Below are 15,908 nucleotides of genomic sequence, written 5' to 3' on the forward strand. Positions count from 1 at the left end.
AGCAGCGATAGCTTGAAGGTTGAACTATTTATTTTATTCATTCCTTAGTTTTTGTTATTTTAGCATCAAAATTGTTGAAACATTCTTATTAAAACCTAGGAACATTTTCCTATTATCTTGTAATGGTTAAATAGATTTTTCCAAGTACCCCTGCCATGTGCTAAGGTACTCTCTGTTGCAGTTTCCCCAAGTGGACCCAAGAGCAGCACAACAGACTGAGTTCCAAAGAGTTTATTGACTGATGGAGGAAGTGAGCCCCAATGCGATGGCAGGCAGGCGGAAACTGGAAGAGAGGAGAACAAATTCAATAACTGATTACAAAAAGGGTCTGAAAAGTAATTTAGAAAATCTTTCCAAGTATTTAGAAATATTTTAAAAGATAATCAGCTTGCTAGATACCACATAGATAAGCAAATAATCTGGTAGCTGGTAGAGGAAAAACCAGGGGTTCTGTAGACTGTGCTTGATTGAAGATGGGAGGCAGCTGAGGAATCAGGTTGGATTGGGGCTAAACCCAGGAAGAGGTAGGTGGTTCGAAAGATGATGGGCCACAACCCCCCCAGAGGCACCAGAGGCAAGGGGAAGAGAAAAACAATATGAAATGATGTCAGGGCTGTAACACTCTCAAAGCTATGGATACCACTAGTTGGGAATCCCTAGACTAGACCAGTCTATATTCTACCTTATGTAACAGGCTAGTATACAAAAAAAGAAAAGCATTGTTAAGCACTTTGAAACTATGCATGTAGTGTTAAAGTTCCAGTATGATGTTTTTTTAAGCGGCTATTGTGATTTTGAGTCAGAAAAGTGTTTGCGCATTGCTGCAGAACCAGAGCACCAGCTCCTCCTTTCCGCACACAAACACAGCCAGACTCTCTCCTTTCCGCTTACCACTCTCCGTCGTCTGTCACCGCATAAAAGTTGGAAACCGTTCAATTCCACAACTGAGTCTGTTGTTAACGCTGTGAGCCACAAATCCGTAAACATCCCCATCGTTTCCTCCTCAGTTCACATGTCGGGTCTCGCTGCATAGGCTGGTGTAGCATTACCACGGAGTGCTAACAACTGATGTGTGTGAACAATGGCCGTGGCTCCAAGCAGTGACTCCCAACATGATCGGCAGCAGAAAAAATAGTGCAGTTTGTATTTACATATATGGCAATAAAGTATAATATATATTCTATAATAAACCGCAGTGGTTGTTTTAGTTGTTAGATAGTTGGAGAGGGATGAACTCACATTCTAGGAGGCGTGTATTATGTCCATGGTAGGAGGAGAGAGGATTGTCAGCAGGAGGACTTTCCGGTAGGTGATGTCACCTGCTGGGCAAAATCCAACTCACCCATTGTGAGCTGACTTTTTACAAATTGTGGAATAACAAGGGAGGGAGCAAACAGATCTTTTTCAACTTTGGTCCTCTGAATGAGGCTAAAGGGATGTACTGTATATCCCTGTAGCAAAACCATTATAAAGTGATTTTTTTATCATACCTCCCCTTTAAGTGCTGTGCAAGTGAAGTCCGTTTACATTAAAGTACATATATTTTTTTACTTACAGTATACAATTAGAATGTACAATTTGACTTATTTTTTCCTATAATTCAGAATTCTGTGCCATATAATGAAAATACATTTGCAGTCATGATTTAAGAATGATAAGATTTAAGGTCTGTTTCCTGGTTGCTGCAGAATCCTTGGCCGCAGGGTACAGAGTGTGTGGCCAGGTACACTTTTAAAGGTACGTCAGAGCAGGACCTGCCATTCAACAAAGGTGACGTGCTGACCATCGTTGTCGTCACAAAGGTGACTTTTCAATTGCTGCTCCTCACAGCTCTGTATTTGGATGCTGCTGCTGTTGTGTGTGTGTGTGTGACAGTGAATGACACACTGTTTTTTGTTTTAAAGGATCCAAACTGGTACAAAGCTAAAAATGCTGCAGGTCGGGAAGGAACGATTCCAGTCAACTATGTCCAGAAAAGGGAAGGTGTGAAGTCTGACGGGAAGCTGAGTTTAATGCCGTGAGTGCACAAATAATCCGTCTATTTCCCAAAACCCAACGAACACACAACCCATCCATGAATCTGTTGTGTCTGTGTGTACCTGTTCTGTGTGCTATTTGCAGTAATGGCAAAAAATAACTCTTTACCCTCTTCCTTTGGCATGGTAGTTACAGACGGCCAGTAGTTCAGTGGTGAGGGCCACAGATTGGTCGGGTCTTGTTGTAATTGCAGATTTTGCTTTGCGTGAATTACACAGATTTCTGCTGTTTTCCAAAATGTCTCCTGTGTGAATGTGTCAGTGACAATATGATATAAAATGCAGTCTTTGGTCATGTTTCAATAGAGATTGAATTAGACTGTTTATAATTATGTTATTTTTTCCCATTTGCACCTGTTGCATTTACAAGTTTTTGACTGATTAATGGAATGGTCAAGCAAGTATATTTGTAGAGCTTTTTTTGTTGTTGTACGATTAATTTAATGTCCTTCACAAGATTTACAAGTGTAACATTAAAACAGACATTTACAAATCTAAGTATAAAAGGTTTGAAATATTAAAACAGAGACATTGTAAGTTTAAAGCTATTAGAAATAGAAGTCTGTCATTAACATTGGTGAAAAGGAAAGTTTTTATTACCCTCGGCCGAAGGGGATTGTCATCAGTTTGTTGTCTGTTTTTCTGTGTGTGGGGAGTGGTGTAGGTCTTTTAATGCAATAACCACCAACCATTCTCACACCAAAACATTGGTACTAATGGGGGAATTCCAGGTAATGAAAAAAATTCCGGACGAGTTTGCCGAAAAAACAGCGTTTTTGAGGATTTTGAAAAAAACTTTGTCGTGGACCGATTTTAAAGAAGGAAAGGAGGTGGACCATTGATACCTTGCTGTAAGGTGACATTCACTCAGAGTTTTAGATTAGTGGCAAACATTTCTTATCTTTGTGTTTGTCAGAAACTACTACGTAATAAGATTCTATACATGAACAGGTGAGTAATCATATTTAATAATGCTTTATTCCCTGACAGGTATTATAAATGTAATGGATGAACCATTTCCAAGTATAAATTCACTGAAGTGCTTAGCTTGGTCACAATAAATCAATGTAAGTTATTTTTTCTGACAGTTAATATTTTGAGGATTTTCCAAATGTCAGGCCGAGAGTTTTCAAGTGGCGTGCCAAAATATCGATACGATATATTGCGATATTTCGTCTTGCCATGTGTTATCGATATGAATTTGGTGCCAAATATTGATATTATAGAACATAGCAAATATATTATCATTTTTATTTTGTTTTTTTTATATTGCAACATACAAGACATGACGAAAACAATATATATATATATACATGTTACACAAAGATAATGCAGTACATACACAGTACAATGAGACAATAGGTAAGGAGTGGATATTTACAAATTTACACTGTGTGCGTCTGTGCGTGTGTATACAGTGAGCCACTGTGCAGTATACACTTTGTTTTCCTTGCCTGTCATTCATGTGAAATTGATTGATAATGTTTTGTAATTCCTGTGAAATGCATTCAGTGCAGTCAATAAATTCTGAATTTTTTCAGTGACACAGATATCGTAATGTATCGTGGATGAAATTTCTCCAGATTTATCAATTATCACAGAATCGCTGTACCGTGATATCGTTATCGTGGGCAAAAATTTTGCGATATATCGTATCGCGAGGTCCCTGGCGATACCCAGTTCTGCTACAGTTTTGGTATCATGTCTTGGCGGCAAGTCATGACAAAATCCCAAAGGTCTGAACCTCATTGGATAAAAATCCAGTTTAATTTTTTTATTATTATCCTTTCTTATCCATTTTTCCTAACCCCCTGGAAGCGTTTAAGTGGTGGCCATCATAAGGAGCGTTTTAATTCTCTAAAAGCTAAGACAAGGAAGCTCAATGCTTCATTGACATTTAAAGGGACCCACTCATCCGAGCGTTCATGGAAACTCACGATGACTGAAAACAGAGCACTCTGTCATTCAAGAAAAAGGAATCAGAAACATTTTTAGCCACATTGTGTTTTTTTCAACATATTTCATTCACCTAGGAATGCTTTGTAAGGTTGTTTATTCGTATGCCTACAACGTAATGTAGACCTATATCGTGCATAAATGTAACAAATTGATAAAATCATACTTATTTTGGATTAATGTTGATTTCTGAGTGGATGGTGAGTGTGAGCAACCATTCTATGTTTTTATAGTTTCACTTTTGTTCCTCGTAGCCTCTTTTCCTTTGATATCAATTTAAACCTGTGATATTTGAGATGATATCAGTGGTTAGAGGCACAGGGGAAAGTGTTATAAATAAACTTTTTTCCAGAAATTTGTAGCTTTTTCATCACGGCAGATGTCATTAACCTTCACCACCGTCGGATTATTACGTCACTTAGAAGAAGTGCATCTGATTGTCAAAACAACATGATGGCCTTTCCCTAACTCCTTTAGGAAGTCTTCTAACTCCTTTCCTTACCCCTGTGACTTCATCCATTGGGTTAAGGAAACGTGTATAGGACAGGAGATAGGAAGGACTATTTGGACGCAGCCTGGGATTTTCTAAAAAGGGTTTGGGAATCTGTCGATTGTTATTTTGTCCACTGGGAGTCTGACCTATGAGCTCCCCTATCTGACCTATACACAGATCTGAGAGACTTGCTAGTGTTCAAATAAACTAGGCGAGGCTCCATTTTTTAGCGTTCTGTATCTGTTATGTTTTTAAAATACCGGTTTTTAATCTGTATTTTTCAAATGGTTCTGGTGCTTACAGAGTGACTAAGCCCCAGGTTTTGGGTGACATGCTCCTTTGAGCGAAATTTGAAAAAAGTCTTGATTATGAGCACGCCCAGCTTATGCTAGTTACCTACTACCTACTCACTATATCTTTCGATTCACAATTCTCCCACCACAGAATGCAAAGTTCTCAGGTGCTAGTTTTTATAGGTGGTGCAGGGCAAACATTGGTGGTTTGTGACGTAAGAAGCCATTAAAACCTCACAAACCACCATTCTCAGCCAATAGTAAAATTCTATTGTAATCGCTGGGTTTCAACCCATAGAGGGCAGCCACTCTTACATTTTTACAACAAAATTAGCTAAATTGACAAACTGACAAAAATTTTGAGAGTAGGACTAGGATCAATTACCATATTTTGCAGCGCATAGGACGCTATTTTTAAACTTTAAAGTTGAGGATGCGCCGGTGCGGTCTATGGGCCCTATTGTCTGGTATGGACTTAAGCGTTTTTTTACCCTCCTGCAGATACGCGCCTCTCTCCTGCACGTATTCTCCGGTCCAGGTTCCTGTCTGTGAATGAAGCAGGTCAGAAGCTAGGAAGGTTGACTGGGCCATGATGTCAGTTTTTTGGGCTTTCCTAGAAATCATGGAACATGGAGTTTTCCCAGCGCAATGCGTGTAAATGTCATTGAAATCCTTGAAAATTATGAAGCGCACTTTTAATTTGAATTGCCTTCATTGATAAACAGTGTAACAGGTTGATTTTGATCAAATTACTGCAGGTCGAAGATCAGGCACATTTTTTTGTCTGAGCCACAGTTCAAATCTCACTTTTCCCCTCACATTAATGCCAGATTAATGTTTGTTTGTGTGGAAAGCCTGATTTGATTAACTTCTTACATTCCTGCATTCAGAAATAATCAGCATGCATCGTCATTATCATCTTCATCATCATTATCATAATCAATGTTTTACTTGTTATTTACTCATGTAGTGGATCAAACTGTGGCTTTACGTTATACACAGTGTTAAAATAGTTTCATCAGTCTGACATCTGTCAGAGTTTCATTGTAATGAGCAGCAGCAGCTGACGCACGCACCTCGGCACAGCTGATCAGTTCCGCGACGCTGCTCTCACCCCCTCCCAGGACAAAGGCACGGATAAAATGTAATTAAATGTAAGACATTTTGTCCCGTCTAGAACTGGTAAATGTGAACATATTAGAAATGCTGATGGTCAATCGTTTGGCATGCTTGTGTGACTCCCCCCACCGCTGTGACAGTGTCACTTTGGATCAATTCTTTCCAGGAGTCTCTTCTGCAATGTTATGAGTGTGTGTGGCTTTGATTGTTACTGAGTCCAAACTTTTAGTGCAGTATAATGTCTCACCTTATTAGGGCACTGCACTTATTCCAGGTTCAGAGCGCGTTAGAGGAAAAGTTCATAAACGAGCTTTGGATAATGTGGGCAAAGTGAAATCCCTCACAGCTTTAATAACTCAGGACAGAGCGTCATGGTCCGTATGGAGGACGGCGTCTGATCGTGAAGGGAAATTCCATGTTAGCGAGTGACATCAAAAGTCATACGACTGCTGAATATTTGTTTTTAATTATAACCGTCCCCTCCAGGAAGTCAGCTGCTCCACCCACATCCTGCAAGATGGCCGCCCTGTAAACAGTGCCATGTGTTGCTGCTGCCCTCTTCTGTGATTTTCGCAGAAACAGCCTTTACCTCAGGCTTAGCTTTTGTTTGGTCAGTGTTTTAGTCAGTGTTTGGTCAGTGTTTTAGTCAGTGTTTGGTCAGTGTCTGTTTGGTGAATGTTTGTTTGGTCTGTGTTTGTTTGGTCAGTGTGAGGTCAATGTGCTAATTAGCTGCTGTTGTAGTTGGCTGCTGTTATAGCTAGCTGCTGTAATAGTTAGCTGCTGTTATTGTAAGCTGCTGGGGACGATGGAGTCGCTTTCATTCTGTGAGTACCGCAAGATGGCCGCATCTACAAACGCATCTACAGACGGTGGAGACGCTGCTCCTCACCTGCCGTCAGAGAAAGACAGTTTGCTACTAAATGGCAACAAAGAAATTACTAAACTTCTTAAAATTCTGAATTGTGTCTTTTAAAACAGGCATTGTGGAAATTGGAAAGGAAGTGGATCTCTTCAAACATGGTAGAAGTTCATATAGCCTGGAGAAAGAGTTTAACATATAAATAAGCTCTTCGCAAAGCTAGAACTTCCTATTACTCAACTCTAATAGAGGAAAACAAAAATAATCCTCGGTTTCTATTCAACACTGTAGCCAGGCTCACCAAAAGCCACAGCTCTGTTGAACCCTTTATTCCTGTCAACTTGAGCAGTGATGACTTCATCAACTTCTTTACTGATAAAATTCTAACAATTAGAAACAAAGCTAATGTCCCCCCTGCAGGAGTGCTCAATAATTTATTACACAAAACAACACCTGAAATATCCCCAACATGCAGCTTTTATTTACATAGTTTCACTCCAATTGGTCTATCTGAACTGACCTCAACGGTTAGTGCTTCTAAACCAACAACCTGTCTTTTAGATCCACTTCCAACTCCACTATTTAAAGATGTTCTTCCACTAATTAGCACTAATATGGTGAACTGGATTAACACATCTCTAGCAACAGGTTATGTACCACAGACCTTTAACACCGCTGTAATCAAACCTCTCCTTAAAAAACCTACCCTCGATCCAAGTGACTTGTCCAATTATAGGCCAATATACAATCTCCCTTTTGTTTCCAAAATTCTTGAAAAGTCATTGCAGGTCAACTATGTGATCACCTACTTAGGAACAATTTATATTTCAGTCTGGCTTTAGAGCCCATCACAGCAGAGACTGCTTTAGTAAAAGTGACCAATGATCTCCTCTTAGCCTCAGACAGAGAGTTGATCTTGGTTCTGGTGATCTTGGTCCTCAGTGCAGCTTTCGATACAGTGGATCATCATTTATTGCTGCAGATACTGGAAAGCGTTTTTGGGATTAAAGAAGCAGCGCTGGGTTGGTATAAATCCTACATATCAGAAAGAACCCACTTTGTTCATGTTAATAATCTATTCTCAGCGCACGCCAGAGTTAATCATGGAGTTTCACAAGGTTCAGTTTTGGGACCAATACTCTTTACATTATAAATGCATCCACTAGGTAACATTATCAGAGAACATGGTATAAATTTCCATTGCTATGCGGATGACACACAGCTTTATCTCTCAATGAAATCAGATTAAACTCATCAGTTTCTCTTCTCAGAGAGAAATTATTAGAAAAAATATTGTCTCTAAATGGCATTACTCTGACACCCAGCACCACAGTAAAAAACTTAGGCGTTGTCTTTGATTCTGACTTATTCTTTAATTCTCATATTAAACAAATCTCAAGGACAGCTTTCTTCCACCTCCGTAATATCTCTAAAATCAGGAATGTCTTGACCCAGAGTGATGCTGAAAAATTAGTCCATGCATTTGTTACATCTATACTAGATTATTGTAACTCTCTACTTTCAGGATGTCCCAAAAACTTACTAAAAAGTGTCCAGGTAATTCAGAATGCTGCAGCCAGAATACTAACTGGAACAAAAAGGAGAGAGGATATTTCTCCAGTATTGGCTTCCCTTCATTGCTTCCTGTAAAATCTAGAATAGAGTTTAAAATTCTCCTGTTAACATACAAAGCTCTGCATGATCAAGCTCCTGTATATCTTAGAGACCTGTTAGTGCCCTATCATCCGGGCAAATCACTCCGCTCTCAGTTTGCTGGTCTTCTGGCAGTTCCTAACGTGTCTAGAAGTAGAACAGGAGGAAGAGCTTTCAGCTACCAGGCCCCTCGCCTTTGGAACCAACTTCCAGTCTCAGTACAGGAGGCTGCTACTCTCTCCACCTTTAAGGCTAAACTCAAAATGTACTGCTGAAGCGTATACCGTAAAATAGCATTAACTAAACGGCTAGAGCGGACATGGGCTCATCCGTAAACGGTCGCATTTAGAGTCCTTGGAGTCGCTGTTAGATTTCATATAAACGGAAAGAGATTCAAATTCTGATGTAGCTGGTTATGATTTACAGTCCGCATAAACAGGACTGAATCATAACATAATTTGATCGCGAGAGCGGACATGGGCTCATTTGTAAAAGGTCGCATTTACTGGTTCAATAAATGGGAAGAGATTGAAATTCTGATGTAGCTGGTTATGACTTACAGTCCACATAAACAGGACTGAATCATAACATAATCTAATCGCTAGATCGAACATGGGCTCGTCTGTGAACGGTCGCATTTACAGACCTTGGAGTCGCTGTTAGCTTACCAATAAACGGAAAGAGATTTGTCACTTTTATACTAAGTATTGACTAGGCCACTGATAGTGAGGCCCAAGGCCAAGACAGGCTGACTTGATGATACTGTATCATGTTTTTCTGCAGTCAGTGCCTTCTCTTCGCCCTTCTCTGTCTTTTCTGTTTCAGGTGTAATGAAGCTGATGATGGCAGTTCCTGATCTGTGGTTCACGGCTCAATTAGTCTGGGACACTCTGGTGTTTTATATCTCTATCCTGTTCTGTTGGTCCTTCAGTCCACTAACCCCAACCAGTCTACGCAGATGGCTGCCACCTCTGAACCTGGTTCTGCTGGAGATTTCTTCCTGTTAAAAGGGAGTTGTTTCTTCCCACTGTCGCTGAATGCTTGTTCATGTGGATCTTGTTTGGTTTTCTCTTTCTTATTATGAATTTTATATTTTGATAAGCACATTGAGGTGACTTTTTTGTAAATTGTGCTATAAAAATAAAGTTGAATTGAGTTGAATTATATATTTATATTTTGATATAAAATAAGATTGCTGATTGTTTAGATAAAATCAAATCCCGGTAATAAATGGAAGTGTGTGGAGCTGGGAGCAGTGCTGGTTCATATGCATTCATGGTGGGAAGAGCGTGTTAACAGTACAATAAGGTTTAAAATGTAAGATATATCAACCTGTTTTTAATAGTTGTTAATGATAAATGGCATAAAGTTGTCAGATCACTGCGTTGAGTTTATCAGGAGCGATTGCACTGCGGCTGACAGCTGACGACACACACACATGTCCAAGTAGAGAGAGAGTGAGAGATCGCTGAAACACTCCGGATAAAGTAAAAATCAGCCGGTTTATGATAGAAAGAAAAAATAAACAGCATAAAGTTGCCCAAACACCATGTTGGGTTTATTCAGAACGATCCTGTCCGGGCTCTGACTCAGAGTCCAATTGACATAATTACTGCCGAGGCGATGTGCACAGGATCGAACGGAGAGGTATATCAGTATGGTACCAGTAAAAAGTGACCATAAAGAGCTGTAAATGGACTGATATGTATACGTGGGGCAGCCCGCCAACTTGCCGGTTCTGATTGGCCGAGTATTTTTGAAGGGCACTCTCATCAGCCAATAGGGTGCGGCCTATGTCACTGAGCTCCCTTTATGTGGATTTTTCTTGGAAAATTGCTAAATTATTGGAATGCGGCCAATACAGTGGTGCGTTCAATAGCCCGGAAAATACGGTACTTCATACCCAAAAACATTTGTTTTCAGCAGGAAAAAAAGTGGTTTTTGGGTTTAGTTGCTCTTTAAAGGTCCAATATCATGCAAATTATTTTTTTTTAGCTTTTAACCTTGTTACAATGTTAATTCCTTATCAAAAACACTCCCAAAGTATTATTGGGCTTCCTTCCTGCATCTCTGAGAAATCCTCAATAATCCTGTTCTCATGAGCTGCTTTTCTGCCCTCTTCTGAAAAACGAGCAGTACAAATTCCAGTGACGTCACTAGAATTCTGAACCGTCCCCACCAGGAAGTACCTGCTGCTGGTGCCGCGCCTCCACAGTAAACATACACACCTATTCTCTCTGGTGCTATGGTATGCGAGCGGCCGAAGAACATCTGTTTGGATGGTCATTGTCCTTTCTTATCCAGTCTGCAGAGGAAAAGAAACAGACTTTGTTTTTGTACCAAAAGATAATGTCTGGTAACCGAAAATACGTCCTCGGAATTTGTTCAAACTTCCTAAAAAAGAGTCTACTTGCCAGAAGTGGTTGGAATTTATCTACAAAGCACTTTTATATATGAGAAGTAATAGGATGCGTTACATTAACTGTTGTGTGGCTAGCTGGATGGCCATGTGCAGGATGTGCACTTGTAATTCATTTACTTCCCCGAAGTCATCCGTGATGTCATCACACTGGCAGGACCAAACACGGCTTTTAAATACACGCCATGTGTCGCCAGATGTTTATAAAATTTGATGTGTTACCCTCTTGCATGAAAACGTTTTGTGTCATTTATTACAAATCATGGAGTATACATCCTTAAAGGTCCAATGTTATGCAATTTTTCACAACTCTATTTGTTCTAAGAACCCCAACAACATAGTAGTTGAGGTTTATTTTCCTAAACTTGCTTGTTTTCCAGAGTTTTAGCCCTCTGAAAAGTTACTTTCAGACCACTTCTAAAAACAAGCCACTTTTAAGCCTTCATGCATATCCATGAGTGGGCGTGTCTGTAGACGTCGCATTGGGTCACAAACATGTCAGATCTTGTCAAAGACGATACAAAGCGATATAACGTCTGCTATAATGAAACTGAATGTGACCGCTCACACTGCGCTTCAGTTTATCTCTATACTGAACGTAAATATATTAACTGTGGATAAAGGGCAGTGGTAGTCTAGTGGTTAAGGGAGCAGGCTTGTAATCGGAGGCTCACTGGTTGAAATCTCCCTGGTCATCACTGTGGGATGATGATTAGTTCCTAACCCTAACTGCTAACTGGGCACCACTCCGTGGCTTCCCACTGCTCCTCAGGAAGGGGTTAAATGAAGCGAATCCATTTTGTGTATGTAGCTCTACATATGGGACAATAAAGTATAATGCATATTCTATATTAAACCGCAGTGTTTGTTTTACCTGTGAAGTAGTTTGAGAGGGAGGAGTTCACAGTGTTATGTAGGGTAGGAGGAGCCGGGATTATCAGGAGGATGAGTTTCTGCGTTATGAGAATCGCCTTTTTTGAAGATGACTTTTTACAAAATGTGGAATAACAAGGGAGGGAGGAAACTTTGGCCGTCTGAACTAGGCTAAAGGAATGTACTGTATATCACTGTAGCAAAACTATTATAATATACAGTATATATATATATATATATATATATATATATATATATATATATATATATATATATATATATATATATATATTTTAAAGGAGCTTAGGGCGGAATCAAGAAATTGACACAATGGCTGTCAGGGCAACTGCACCCATCAGCCAAGTCGGCGCAGGAGCGAGCATGACCTTTTCAGCTGATGGTATGACACAGTTATTTGTTTACTCGCCATTCACGTGACTGTTTACTGCAAGACCTCTGCGCATGCCTCCAAGGAACCAAACAATAGTTTGGTCCACCGCGCTTGTTTTCTCCCAGGCGAGGACGTCACGTCTGGAGGACTGGGTGGGAAATTTGGACCCCGAATTGCAGTACATAATGCGTCACACAGTCTGTTAAAGACAAGAGGGAGATATGTGTTTGGGCTCATTCTTTTTGGTTTTTAATGCTTCATCACCCATTAGCATTAAAGGGAACATATTATGAAAAATCCACTTTTGCAGTTTTTTTGATCACATATGAGGTAACTTGAGTGTCCGTCGGCACAAAATATGTGTAATAAAACCGTCCAGTCATTTGTTTGTGGTCTGTGTAAATCTTGTAACACAGAACATTTGAAATGGAGCAATTTTCTCTAAGTTTGTGACGTCACAAGCTCAATAGGGGAAAAAATACCCTCTCCTCCCCTGGTAACTCCACTTATGAAAACTTGCGAAAGTCCGCCATTGTTTTTCTCACTAGCAAAGTAGTGATGTTTACAGCACTTATCATTAACAGCGCCGCTTTTACGGTTTAAATGATCAACTTACGAAGTTACTAAAGGATGAATTCACTCAGAATATAGCCTTATTCAAGAAGTTAACTGCTTTAATTTTGCCCTGGTAAAATGAGGAAGCCTCACGTTGCAGCCGTGTCACTGTAGCGGGAGGGAGGGACTGCTGCCTCGGCTCTATAGACAGTGAAGGACGGGGGAGTCGTTGCTTGAAAAGTTCAAATTTTTCAACTTTGAGCGACTATGACGTGCAAGACCTCTTGAAGTCGTGTCATCTACATTAATTTTTTGATGTAATCTAGTCACTTCAATCGTCTTAGGTGTGTGCCACCCATGGAAGAGAGGGGCAGGGCAGGGGGAGATCTATGCAAACCCAGGGACACATCCCCCAAAACAGAGCGCTTTCAAAGACCTCGGTAATACAAGAACTTATGCTACGTTCACACCAGATGCGTTGCAAAATGTCCGTATGTCCAGATTACATGTACATATTTATTCGCACATTCGCACTGTTTTGCATGACGAAAGCCAATCAGAGTCTTTGCTGATGATCAACACAGACACCGGTCTGTTCACCCAATCAATCATGGAGTAGAAGCTGTGTGTGACCACCTGGAGCTGTATGACACAGCCTTTACAACCGGGACTGGACTAGGAAGGATGAGCGAGGAGGAGAATCAGCGTGGAGGTGGTAGTAGCAGATAAAAGTTCTCTCTGTAGTTTTCATCTTTGAAAGTCGGCACTGAGCTAGGATAGCATTAGTCGCTAATCACGCTGGCTTTTTTCACTGGTGGTTTTTGTTTATGAGAGGAGAAAAAGGTGTGCAGCTCCTCGCTTCAGCAGGCAGTGAAACTCACCAAGTTGGATGTGTCACTGGTGGGTGGGACATTTTTTGAACTTGCGGACCCTGCGGTACATTACATGCCACAGAAGACACATTCGGTGTGAACACATTATTAAACCTCCCCTCTTACTTAATTCATGTTATGTTTTGACCAAACACTGGCACAGATATGTAATTTAGACTACAAGAAACTGTTTTAAAAGGTGAAAATTTGTTATAATATGTTCGCTTTAAAAGATTTAAAATGTAAGTTTATTTTTTCCACAAATCCTGCCCTATGCTCCTTTAAGCTTAAAATGAAGCCAGACCTTAGACCGCTCTTCCTTCCCTGAACCTGAATCATTTACTGTTACCTGCTTTTATTTTCTATTTTTACCCCCAATGCCAGATGGTTTCATGGGAAGATAACCCGGGATCAGGCCGAGCACCTGCTGAACCCACCTGAGACAGGTCTGTTCTTGGTGCGAGAGAGCACCAACTTCCCTGGAGACTACACACTGTGCGTGAGCTGTGAAGGCAAAGTGGAGCATTATCATATAATCTACCACGACGGAAAACTGACCATTGACGAGGAGGGTTATTTTGAAAACCTCATGCAACTGGTTGAGGTAAGAGGCAGGGTGCAGTCCAGAGGCTGGAGAAAAGCTTGTACCTAGAACTGTGCATGTGAATGAAGCCTAGTGGTAACTCCAGACAGCAACAGAGGCTGTTCCTGGAACATGTAATGAACAGGAAGCACTAAAGCGGAAGGAACAATGCGCTGACATTCAAACTCTAACCTCATAAAGACACTAAGCTTTACTCTCAGAATGACTGGCTTTCCAGTGTGAAAGGTTTATTTTCAGCTGTGACACATCACATTTTACAGAAATAAAGCGTGTGGGGAAATGTTTAGTGACGCAACAACCAACAATCAGTGGTCATTGGACTCAACATTCAGTCATTTCATTTTACTGTATCCTATTTCAACTCTGACATGTTCAAACATGTTTTTCTCAGTCTGTTATTCTTTTAGGGTAAGAACATACACATGACTGAAATAGATATAGTATATAAAGAAGTAGCTAAATATCACTTACTGCTTCCAGCATTACACCAAGGACCCCGATGGACTTTGCACCAGACTAATAAAACCAAAGGTGAAGGAGGGGACGGTGGCCGCTCAGGATGAGTTTTCCAGGAGTGAGTGCAGCTTTTTCAACCTGTGGTACTCTCTGCAAATTTGTTTCTACTGTCATTTTTGTGCATTCTTCTTCTGACAAACAGGTGGCTGGTCGCTGAACAGGAATGACCTCAAGCTGCACCAGGTCATCGGGAAGGGAGAATTTGGAGGTAAGTGCTGTTTTGACAATTCAATGCTAAACTGTGATACTAGTCAAATCTGCTTCAATTTCCATGTGATGGAAATCAGCTTGATCTGTGTTATTGTTGGATAAAAGTCTAACAAACTTGCTAGAGCCTAGGTTCTCAAAGTGTGGTATGGGTACCTTCAGGGGTACGCACATTGTAATGGGGGTATGTGAATAAGCATTAAAAACAGAGTGACAACAGTAGAAACTAGATTAAGTTTGGTGTCTGCTGGCGGCATTGGTGCCCAGTTGGGGGTGCTTGGGTACGCTTACTTGTCTGTCTGTGGCTGGCGGGGTGGCCCTGCTTGGGCAATTGATTGCGTCCTCTCTTGTCGGGTGGGGGCGGTTCCCTGTGAAAAGTGTTGTATCGTGGGGTCGTGCGGGCGCTGGTTTCTCTGCTGCGCGGTCCCTCCCTGTTGCAGTGGGGCAGGTTGCTTTGGGCAGGCCTGTGGCAGGGGTCACCTCCTGGCCCGCTGGGTTTGTAGCTGATGCGCCGCTATGCTTGGGGAGTGAGGGGTCCGGCCCTACTCCATGGGGCCAGTATGGTTTGGGGTGTGCCGCGAGGCGGATTTCGTGCTGCTTAGCACGTTCCTGGGGCCCGCAGTGCAGCGTACCCGTCTGCACTGTCTACCCTCTTCGGTGGCCCGCTGTATGGACAACCTCACACCAGAGAGGCTGCCTACAGTGACACTTCACTTCACTCCCAGCTGGTCTGGCTTACTCACTTTGTGCACCACACCCCATCCAACCCTTGGGGGGCTGGATAGCGGGACTGAGGGTAGGGGGGCCGCCGCTTGTGCTACCATGTAGTTGCACGGGGGAGGCACTCCCACCTCAATTTGCCCTACCAATCCCTCCAATTTTAAACACACCTCATCACACCACCCCCGGAGGCTACGACCGCCTCCTCCACCCTCTGGAGCTAATGCACCACATACACATCTATACACGAAGGTTGGGTGGGGAGCACCACTACCCCCAATCCCCTTTCTTTTAATTGCATATCATACATTCACTAAACATACACATTCACACTGGGGTTAG

The 15,908-nt window shown here is 41.4% G+C and overlaps 1 protein-coding gene across 1 annotated transcript in view; it reads left to right on the plus strand.

The window, feature by feature from the left end:
- The window catches only part of LOC114464628 (tyrosine-protein kinase CSK-like), a 44,718-nt gene that overhangs the window by 22,080 nt on the left and 6,730 nt on the right, over positions 1–15,908 (plus strand). Inside the window, exons 3-7 of the mRNA XM_028449024.1 lie at positions 1,689–1,802; positions 1,905–2,017; positions 13,904–14,123; positions 14,604–14,697; positions 14,782–14,847. Of these exons, the coding sequence (XP_028304825.1) occupies positions 1,689–1,802; positions 1,905–2,017; positions 13,904–14,123; positions 14,604–14,697; positions 14,782–14,847 (607 nt within the window). The remainder of the gene's footprint in view (positions 1–1,688; positions 1,803–1,904; positions 2,018–13,903; positions 14,124–14,603; positions 14,698–14,781; positions 14,848–15,908) is intronic.

Source organism: Gouania willdenowi, chromosome 6 (assembly GCF_900634775.1).
Source record: "Gouania willdenowi chromosome 6, fGouWil2.1, whole genome shotgun sequence".
NCBI lineage: Eukaryota > Metazoa > Chordata > Actinopteri > Blenniiformes > Gobiesocidae > Gouania > Gouania willdenowi.